At 46.3% G+C, this 11,684-nt stretch overlaps 1 protein-coding gene across 1 annotated transcript in view; it reads left to right on the top strand.

Annotated features, from left to right (window-relative positions):
* The first annotated feature begins 5,027 nt into the window (after nt 1-5,027).
* The window catches only part of LOC146021359 (uncharacterized), a 16,708-nt gene continuing 10,051 nt past the window's right edge, over nt 5,028-11,684 (top strand). The window contains exon 1 of the mRNA XM_083155147.1: nt 5,028-5,510. Within this exon, the coding sequence (XP_083011273.1) occupies nt 5,195-5,510 (316 nt within the window). The 5' untranslated portion in view covers nt 5,028-5,194. The remainder of the gene's footprint in view (nt 5,511-11,684) is intronic.

Genomic DNA, 11,684 nt, shown 5'->3' with positions numbered 1-11,684 from the left:
ATGTTGAAGTCACCCATGATGATGGTTGAGATGTTAGTGGAAAGGAAGTGAGGGAGCCAGGCAGAAAAATCTTCCAGAAATCATGATGGCTGCCCAGGTGGGCGATAGATAGCTGCAACACGCAGCGAGAAAGGAGTGTAAGTTCTGATGGAATGTACTTCAAATGATGTGAATGTGAGTGATGGAACCTGTGGTATAACTTTGTATGTGAAGGATTGGGATAGTAATATTCCAACTCCACCTCCTCTGCTGTCACCAGGCCTGGGTGTGTGTGTGAAGTGGAGAGCACCATGGCCCTTATTCTGATTCGGTCGGTACGGCCCGCGTGCGGCCGTACCGCCGATGTTTGGACTCTGCACATGCGCAGAGGTCAATCTGCGCATGTGCAGCCCCCTTCGCCGCAGACGTATTTCGTCCGCCGCAAAGGGGGCGTATAGGGGCGTGAGAGGCTTCATGCCCTCATTTCCCTATGTGTACGCCCCGCGTTTCATGGGCGTTCCCATGCAAACGCGGGGCGTATGCATGGTAATGAGGGCATGACGCCCTCATTACCATGACATGGGGGCGGAAAGCTGACGTCGCCGGATGTCAGCTTTCAGCCCCCATACAAGCTACCACACGGACGATTGTCCGTGTGGTCTTAGCTTGCGGGAGCTGCCGCGGCGTGCGGGCCTGCCTTCGATGGTCGACGACCATCGAATGCAGGGGGCAGCTCCCACCATGGTGGAGGCGTAGCCTCCACCATTTTAATGCGGATCGCCAGCCGTCCGTGTACGGACGGCCGTGGCGATCCGTCTGGTGGGCGGCCCTTGGTTTGTGCGGTCGGAGCCCCGTGTGCGGCTCTGACCGCACCAACCAGAATAAGGGCCTATGTGACAGGGCTGCAGGGGAGGCTGTGTCTGATTGTGAGAGCCATGTTTCTGTTATAGCCAGCAGGTTGAAGTTGTTTGAAATGAAAAGGTCGTTGATGGATGTTAATTTGTTGCCAACAGAGCGTGAATTCCATAACGCACATTTTAGTGATTTGGGGGATGAAGGGAGGCATTTGATGTTTATGAGGTTAGCTGGATTACTATGTTCCTGAGAGTTAGGTGCCGGCGAGCGGGGCAAGCAGCTGGGGCCTGGATTAAGTGAAATGTCACCAGCTAATAGAAGCAGTAGAGAGAGATAGGTGTAGCTGCAGGTGGTTTGTGAATGTTGTTTCTGGCGACAGTTTGTGGATGTTATTGTCAATGTAGAGAGATATGTAAAAATCTCATGAGTGTTAATAAGAGGGGTGTGGATAATGGAGGCAGAAATGTGTATAGAGGGCTGAGCTTCAGGGAGAGAGAAGAGATTGATTTTGAGAGAAAACCATGGAGAGCGAAGCAGAGCAATAGTTTGTAGTACATGGTGTATTTGAACAGTTCTATAGGCCAAGAGTTATATTAGACTTGCAATAGTTAATACCAGTTTACTGGTGTTGCTCAGATAGTCATTTATAAACCCTACATATATGTGAGTGCACGCTGATTAGCACAGCTGACCATAGATTGCATACAGCACATATATGTGAGTGCACGCTGATTAGCACAGCTGACCATAGATTGCATACAGTACATATATGTGAGTGCACGCTGACTAGCACAGCTGACCATAGATTGCATACAGTACATATATGTGAGTGCACGCTGACTAGCACAGCTGACCATGGATTACATACAATGCTATGGCATGCCGTGAAGTAGATGTTTTCAGTTGTAGCGTTACCCTGTATTTGGTGAAGCAGGCACCAGCCTAATATGGCTCCAATTAGCAAGGTCGCAATGTCTAAATGTACAAACACAAGTATTGCAATATAGAAGCAGATTATGTTATTAGAATGGATGAATCACATACACAAACAGGCAGCATAGTGACAGTGTGAGTATATAGGAGTGCAGGTTAGGTACATACGTTCAATTTTAGAGGTTAAAGCAAAGGGTTTTTAAACTTTCTTTGGCTTGACGATGTCTTGGTGATGAGTTCATCTGTTTTCAGCCTATGTAAAGGTGGCCATACACACGCAGATTTATCTTAAGATCTGGCTGGTTGGAACAAAAACATGGTTATGGATGAGAGCAAATGACAGTTGACCATTTGCTTGGAAATGCTGGAAAACTGACAAACTGTCACTCATCCATAACCATGTTTTTGTTCCAACCAGCCAGATCTGAAGATAAATCTCACTAGTGTATGGGCACCTTAAGTCCTGAATAAGTCCTAAATTTGTTGTATCATTACAGAACCCTTTTAAATAAACCCTTATAAAAATAACCCAACAGCCCAGGCTACAACAGCCTAGTGAGGCTCCCTTATAAATGATGGATTCTGTCCATGTGAAGCCAATACCACTAATCAAAGCCTGAACAATCCCCCCCTCCCCAATTACAAGGCAGGCAATAAAACTCCAATATAAACAAACATTCAAATAGCAGATTGCCAGCACTCGAAGACAAATTAGTTTAAACTTATACAAGAGCTCTCAAATCTAGAAATGATATTAGCACTGTCTTGGATTACCCAATCAAAATATTTGATTCCCTGTTAAGCTGCAGGAACAGACAGGCCAGTATAGCAACAGCGATATTTACCCGATCAACATATTTGATTCCCTGTTAAGCTGCAGGAACAGACAGGCCAGTATAGCAACAGCGATATTTACCCGATCAACATATTGGATTCCCTGTTAAGCTGCAGGAGCAGACAGGCCAGTATAGCAATAGCGATATTTACCCAATCAATATATTTGATTCCCGGTTAGGCTGCACGAGCAGACAGGCCAGTATAGCAATAGCGATATTTACCCGATCAACATATTGGATTCCCTGTTAAGCTGCAGGAACAGACAGGCCAGTATAGCAATAGCGATATTTACCAGATCAACATATTTGATTCCCTGTTAGGCTGCAGGAGCAGACAGGCCAGTATAGCAATAGCGATATTTACCAGATCAACATATTTGATTCCCTGTTAGGCTGCAGGAGCAGACAGGCCAGTATACCAATAGCGATATTTACCCGAACAACATATTGGATTCCCTGTTAAACTGCAGGAACAGACAGGCCAGTATAGCAATAGCGATATTTACCCGATCAACATATTGGATTCCCTGTTAAGCTGCAGGAGCAGAGAGGCCAGTATAGCAGTAGGGATATTTACCCGATCAACATATTGGATTCCCTGTTAAGCTGCAGGAACAGACAGGCCAGTATAGCAATAGCGATATTTACCCGAACAACATATTGGATTCCCTGTTAAGCTGCAGGAGCAGACAGGCCAGTATACCAATAGCGATATTTACCCGATCAACATATTGGAGTCCCTGTTAAGCTGCAGGAGCAGACAGGCCAGTATTGCAATAGCGATATTTACCCGAACAACATATTGGATTCCCTGTTAAGCTGCAGGAGCAGAGAGGCCAGTATAGCAGTAGGGATATTTACCCGATCAACATATTGGATTCCCTGTTAAGCTGCAGGAGCAGAGAGGCCAGTATACCAACAGCGATATTTACCCGAACAACATAATGATTCCCTGTTAAGCTGCAGGAGCAGACAGGCCAGTATAGCAATAGCGATATTTACCTGTAATGACAGAAAAGAACACAGGATCACATCACAGTCCAGTCCTTGGCACAGACATAGTCACTAGGTAAGTCCTGAATGAGTCCTGAATTTGTTGTATCATTACAGAACCCTTTTAAATAAACCCTTATAAAATAACCCAACAGCCCTTGCATATACCCACCCCTCCTCTCCTGCCCAGTGTCTCCCCGCTCCGCAGACTAAGTGCCTGATGCAATAACACAAAAATGCAGTAACACTGCATGCTGGGTTACCGCTTTGGGGGGTATTACCAACAAAAAGCCGTGGGCTTTTATGGGCTTCTTATCGTGATCCGCTGCCACCCTGCATGGACCCCTGCCACCTTGCATAGACTCCCCCCCCCTCACCTGTGCCCGGACAGCCTCCTGCTGTGCTGCATGGACCAGTGATCTCCTCCTCCCTGCACTGTACATCCCCTTCTGGGTGCAGGGAGGAGGAGGTGGAGCCCGGCAGCAGCAGCCGGGTAGGAGGAGGGGATAGAGCAGCTCGCCCCCTGCTGGCTGCTTCGCAAATGGCAGATCTTATCGCAATAGCTGCCCTTTGGTAGAGCATATGTGATTAGCATCTCTGTGATAGCCGGCGGAGGCGGGCGAAGTGGGGCGGGGATATTAGTGCATCCCGCCCTAGGTGTGTGTAAGAAAGGGCCCACTGGCACACCACTAGGCAGGTATTCAATGCTGTGGTCTTCCTGCTCGCTGTCACCACTCACCCTGACAGCATTCAACGCAGCCTCCGCATCCGCCAATTCCCCTCGCTCCGTTTTTTGAGCGAGGGGGAATTGGCGGATGCGGCTCCAGAAGCAGCGAGACCCGCGGCTAAAAACTGCGAATTTTCTGCAGCAGCCGCGGGTCTCGATGTTTTGGGGAATTCTCGCCGTCCTGTGACGGCGAGGATTTCCCCAGTACGTTGAATAGAGCGAGCGGCCGGCGCGGGGGTTAAACAGCGAGGATCGCTGGTTTTCAGCAATCCTCGCGGTTCAACCCCCTCGCCGGCCGCTCGCTGCGGCTTTGAATACCCCAGCTAGACATGGCCCTGACCCCCTCACATCAGCTCTGTCCTGTGGGGTCGCACCTGGATATTCCATACATGTGTATTATGATTGTGAAAAGCGACTTTGCCCGAAGCGCGTAAACGAGCGAAACAACATATTCTACCGGAACTGCGCTATGCTGAGACAGAGAAAACGACACCAACAAAGGTAAAACAAAACTGTGTTGACCTATTTTGTGTCCACTATTTCCATGTTAACCTTTTGACCCTGTCAACTTGATCTACTTTCTACCTATTCCATGTCGACCTTTTGGCCCCGTCGATGTAATGCATGCCACCTATTGGATGCCTGTCCAATTATTACAGATCTTCTATACCACACCCGTTATTTAGTTGAATATTAGAATGACTTTTCCTGTAAATGAACCCATTTCTAAATAACAGGTAACTACTTTCACTTTTGGTTCTATCATGTATATAAGGAGAGCTGCTGTTCTCCCCCCTCTCACTGCCTGTGAGCACTGACAGATACCAGTCCGTACACCATACAGAGCACCAGGACCGCACAGAGCACCAGGATGCAGACCATTCCTGAGATGACGGACTATATCACTAACTTCAGCCTAGATGACTGTAAAGGTAATCAGGGATTTAACCGAGTTCTCCTCCAACTCTTCGGATTTCTAGGCCATGGGAAGTCCTCGTTCATTAACTCCTGCAAGTACGTCCTGGAAGACGGAGAGTTTGCCACTTACGCCAATGTGGCAAGGACTGACGGAGGTAACACCACAGCGAGGATCACCTACCCACTGACGGACACACTGACGCTAGTGGACAACCGAGGCGCCTCCGTCATGAACAGCTATGAAGTAGGAGAAGTATATGCACAGCTAGGTACGTCTCTTACAGTATCTCTGCTGCAGATTCATCCTCTGTCATTTCTGTTTATTGGTGGAACATCAAGTTTATCTATGTGTTACCTAGTAATGTTCTCTCTCTATCTCTCTCTATCTCTCTCTCTCTCTCTCTCTCTCTCCCCCCTCCACCTCTTCCTCTCTCCCTCCCCTCTCCTCTCCATCTGCCTCCCCCTCTCTCCCTTTGCTTCCACCCCTCCCTCACTCCAGCTCTCCCATTGTCTCTCTCTTTCTTTCCTCCTCTCTTCCTCCCTCCCTCCACCTCTCCCCAATATATGGTGTGACCACTTTTGCACAGTACTGCATATGTATGTATGTATGTATGTATGTATGTATGTATGTATGTATGCAGTGCTATTTTTCAGCAGGCTCCAGCAGGAACTAAGGGCCTTATTCTAGTTCACTCTTTGGGCAGTATTCAATATAAAATGGAAGCGGTACCTCTGTCAGAACAGACTTAGGTCTACAGTCATTAGGTCGACCCCGGAAGGGCGACTGTCCCCAAGGTCCCCAAGGTTTTACCCGAATGTTGACACAGTCGACATGGACACAGTTGAAGTTGAACCGCAGCCCCTCGCATCGCTCGCTTCGCTCGCAATGCTTCGGGCACGGTGCCTCGCTGTGCTCGGCACACTATTTTATTCTCCTACCACGCCCTAGTGGATGGTAGGGCATGAAATACCGCCTGTCGGCTCAAAAATCAGTGAAAAACTCATGTCGACCTAATGACTGTCGACCTAAAACCATGTCGACCTTGGCCCATGTCGACCTTAAGTCATGTCGACCTTGAGCCATGTCGATCTTTAACCCTGTCGACCTTGGGGACAGTCAACCTTCCGGGGTCGACCTAATGACTGTCGACCTAAGTCTGGTCTGACAGATGACCGTTTCCCTATAAAATATCGCCATGTGCAGCGAATCCTGTTCCGGAGGGCTGGCTGCCACTCGCTCTCCCTGTATTCAATGTCGGAGGGGCGAGTTGCCCCTTGCGGCGAATCTTAACCCCTGCAGTGGACGAGCGTCCGCGGCAGGGAGCCGTGGGACGGTGGCAGGCAGGGAGATTGAAGTCTCCCTGCCCCAGAACTTTTGTGGCGGGGAGGAGGGCTCCCCGGGACCCAGGCAGCACAAGCTGCCCCCCCCCAGAGCCAGCAGGGGACCGGGTATATTCACTGCACCCGATCGTGCATATGTAATGATCGGGTGCAGTGAATATATGAATATCTAATGAGCGGCTTGGCTCCCGGCCCCCTGCTGGCTGCTCTATGTAAAAAAAAAAAAAAATTAATTAAATATATATTCATGTGCTTTAAGAACATGAATAAAAATAACATGCCCTTTCACAGAATAAAATTCCTGATTTTTTTACACCAAAATTAAAACAAAAAAACTTTTATTTCAATAGTTCACATTCCACTTCTCCATGAAAAGATGGAGAATTGCTACACGGAGAGACACGGCGAAAATCACTCAGAAAGACGGCAAGAAGTGCATATTGAATAGGGTTGTTTGCTTTTTGAGAGCAAAAGTCTCCGTCCAATGCGAGAAAAGCACAAACTCGCCATAAAACATGGCAAATTTTTCTCATTGAATACTGCCCTTTCTGACAAAATCCTTCTTAGATGGACAAAACCATGTGCAGTGCAGGTGGGGCAGATGTTACTTGTGCAGAGAGAATTAGATTTGGGTGGGGTTATAATTCAAAGTGAGATCTATATTTCAGTGTAAAAATAAAGCAGTCAGTATTTACCCTGCACAGAAACAAAATAACTAACCCAAATCTAATTCTCTCTGCACATTTTAAATCTGCCCCCCCCCCCCCCCCTGCAGTGCACATGGTTTTGTCCATCTGAGAAGGATTTTGTCAAAAAGAGTGAACTAGAATAAGGCCCTCAGTTCCTGCTGGAGCCTGCTGAAAAATAGCACTGTATGTATGTATGTATGTATGTATGTATGTATATATATGACTAGGTCGACATTGAAATGGTCGACATGCAATGCTGTAGATCGGTCACTGTAGGTTGACACACTCAAAAGATCAACATGGATTTAGGTCAAAAGGGTCATTAGGTCAAAACAAACATTAGGTTGCCATTTGGAAGGTCGACAGTCAGAAGGCCGACATGTGCCGACAGGCGGTACTTCATGCCCTAGTGCATAGTGGGAGAGTATTATAGTGTGCTGAGCACAGCCAGCCATGTGAGGGGACGCGGTGCACTGATGCAGTCTCCATGTCGACTTTCGGGACAAAAAAAAGTGAAAATCCATGTCAACCTTTTTGACTGCCGACCGTCCTAATGTTGACCTAATGCTTGTGTTGACCTAAGGCCTGTCGACCTTCAGTAGTCAACCTAAAGCATGTAGAAGTTTTGTGGTCGACCTAATGATCCACACACCCATATATAAAAGATCCCAATCCGTGCCCTATACAAATGGAGCAGCACCTCTGAGGATCCCTGTTAGGTGGAACCCAACAATACAAATGACAGAAAGAAAGGTTCAGAGGGCGCTATGAAAACCAACTGTGGTAAAAAGTATTTAATAACAAATGGTGTGTACAACATTCAATAAAACCAAAAGGTACATTAGTAGGGAATCCTTTCAGGATATTGACACTGGTGATCATCAAGTTGGTGTAGACAATCCGCGCATTTCGTCAATAGTAAGACTTCATCAGGGCAGAAATAAATCAGTTTGATTGAGAGATTTACACCAATTTGCTGTCAGAGGTTTAGATCATCAAAACAGATCATCAAAAAAGATAAGATGGTCCAAATAGAACAATCTGTTTATATGAAGGAAATCACCAGCTTAGGTAACTCTGTGACCAAAATCTCTGTCAATTATATAGACTCAGATGAGAGTGTGTGCGCTGCTGGATTCCAAAAACTAATTTGTGAGCCTGGTTTCCAGCAGTGCGCACACTGAGTCTATATAATTGACAGAGATTTTGGTCACAGAATTACCTGAGCTAATTTGTGAGCCTTTGAGAAACCAGCATTGGTGATTTCCTTCATATAAAAAGATTGTACTCATTCGACCATCTTTTTTGATGATCTGTTTTGATGATCTAAACCTCTGACAGCAAATTGGTGTAAATCTCTCAATCAAACTGATTTATTTCTGCCCCTGATGAAGTCTTACTATTGATGAAACCCGTCAGGCTGCCTACACCAACTTCGTGATCACCACTGTCAATATCCCGAAAGGATTCCCTACTAATGTATCTTTTGATTTTATTGAAAGTTGTGTACACAATTTGTTATTAAATACTTTTTGCTACAGTTGTTTTTCCATTAACTACTTCAAAGCGCCCTATGAACCTTTCTTTCTGTCATATATATATATATATATATATATATATATATAGAGGTCCAGAGTGCGCTACCAGAAATTAATACACAATTTGTAAAAACACAATACAATTTAACATAAAGGTGCCTCTTGGGCAGCATATAAAACACAAACGTTTTTTTACAACATGTATTTGTTAATTATCCAGATTTTTTTGTTGTTATTCCATTGGTGAAGCAGGCCCAACGCGTTTCGTCAGAAAGGTGACTTCATCAGGGGCTTACAAGCAAAGTTTTTTTGACAACCAAATGGCACTGTAAATTCAATACAAACATTTATAAATGGAAATGAAAGGAAGAGAGTTTATCTGTACATAATTAAAAACAACATATGATCCGATGAAGAATAAGATGAGGAGAGGAGGATGAGAGAGAGAAATGATAATGGGGTACATGACATGATTGAAATTTGAGATAACTTCATGAAGATAGTGTAACAATTTTAATCTAAAGCCCACTGTGATTTATAAACTAATCCATGAAATTGAGGTCAATAGGTATTGGTGAGCATATAAATTGTGAACGTTATGAACTTTAAGTTACAACAGGACCATATTATTCCTGATTACAGTGAATTAATATACCATTAACAGCAATTACAAAATTATTACAAGATGGAGATACTTTCAGAAATAGATGAGTATGATTCACGTGATGGAAAGAAGAGTGAGGGCCCCACCGAAGGGAAAAGGGAATTTTTCATAGAAATATATCTATACCTTTGTATGAGATAAAGGCCCTTATTCTGGTTGGTGCGGTAATATCCGCGTGCGTTCGTGCCGCCGATGTTTTGTGTCTGCGCATGTGCAGAGGCGTCTCTGCGCATGTGCGAGCGGGGCATACGGCCAAATCCCGCATGAAATGTGAACACTCCGAACAGGGGGTGGAGAGGGGCATGAAGGGCTATTTGGGCTCATTACCATATGCATACGCCCCGCGTTTCATGGGCGTTCCCATGCAAACGCTGGGCGTACGTATGGTAATGCGGCCGTGACGCACGTGTAGGGGGCGGACATATGACATCGCCGGATGTCAGCTGCCCGCCCAGATCCCTGCATTTGCACGGAAAAATGTCTGTGTGGTCTGAGGTTGCGGGAGCTGGTGGACCATCGAATGATGGGGGAGGTTCCCTTAGATGGAGGAGGCGTATTCCATGAAAAATACACGTGCGGTCCGTTCGGCCAGCTTCTTACCGCATACGGACGGATTTGGCGATCCGTATGGAAGGCGGGGTTTCGCACGCACGGTCCTGGCCGCATATTCGGATCTGGCCGCACCGATCAGAATAAGGGCCAAAGTATCATATACACTTTCCGGATGACGTCAACAATACAAATCATTAAAACACATATCTGGGGAGAGATATATAATGATGTGTTGAGAACTCCTATATTTGGAGTGAATACATGTCCTTATGGTGAGAACAAAACTGTATTTTACTTACATATTGCCTAAAGTTTATTCGAACCGACAGTGGTGATCGGACCACATTTGATCTTTAGGACCCGGTAAATGGGAGCAGGGGCGTAACTACCACCGTATGGGCCCCATAGCAAAATATTAACAGGACCCCCCCCCCCCCATATCAAAATCTTAACAGCCCCCCCATCATGATTACACGGAGGGGAAGGGTTTGACAGTGAGTGTGTGTGTGTGTGGGGGGGGGGGGGGTAGAGCTGGAGAGAGATATAAAAAGAGGTGAGAGAGAGCGGTAGATGGAGGGAGTTGGAGGCAGGTGGGAAAGGAGCAGGAGAGAGAGGGAGAGAGCGCGAAGAGAAATGGTGGGGTGGGGGATAAAAAGAAAGGAGGTGGAGAGAGGGTCTGGGGATGCAGGGAGAGAGAGCAGGGAAGATATGATTATGTACAGTACCTCCAGCATATGGGAGGTCGTCCTCATCAGTGCCGGGTCTCTGACTGCTCCTTCCACGTGGAGCTGCTGGCCAGTGGCGCTATCACTGTGTGGGAGACCGAGCGGCGTGCAAAAGACCATCTCTGGAAGACGGGCTCCTCTCCGACTGCTCCTCTGAGTCCCTGCAGCCTGCAGCCGTCTCCCGGAAATGGTCTTTTGCACGCTGCTCGGTCTCCCACAGTGACAGCACAGCACCAGCAGCCAGCAGCACAGGGCTATGCGATTTTCACGCCGAGGCTGGTCACAAGATAGTGACGTTAAGCCCCGGCAGCATCAGACAGGTGATCAGGGAAAGGAGGCAGGATCGACGGGACCGCCTTCCTGATTGGTGAACATTGCCTCTGGGCACAGGGCAGCGCCGCTGACACAGTCCTACTCCTTCCTGAACTATTTTACAAAAACAGGGTGCAGGGGAATGTCTGCTGGGCCAAGGGCCCCATAGCAGTTGCATCCCCTGCACCTTCCATAGTTACGCCACTGAATGGGGGTTAGAATCTGCCCCAAACCAAATAAGATCTCAAAGAGATTTTTTTCACAACAATATTGGCCCATCTAAAAAATAAGGGAAGCCGAAATGGGGTAGCTTTCAATATACTTTAAAGTACATACATCTCTTATATACAGGTTGAGTATCCCGTATCCAAAATGCTCGGGACCAGGAGAATTTTGGATAACGGATTATTCCGTATTTCGGAATATTTTAATATTTCAATGATGTATTTTGAAGTATCTTGCATTTATGCTGTATAAACACATAATATACACACAAATATATTTTATTACCACATAAAATACACACAAACATATTTTAATTGTTCAAAAAACAAGGTTTCAAAACGTGAAACAAAATGTGTGTACTATCTCAGCACTGAATTTGAATGCCAAGCAATCATTA

The sequence above is a fragment of the Crinia signifera genome, chromosome 7, assembly GCF_055691185.1.
Source record: "Crinia signifera chromosome 7, ASM5569118v1, whole genome shotgun sequence".
NCBI lineage: Eukaryota > Metazoa > Chordata > Amphibia > Anura > Myobatrachidae > Crinia > Crinia signifera.
The sequence above is the reverse complement of the archived record's forward strand: the minus strand, read 5'-3'. Positions and strand labels throughout refer to the sequence as shown.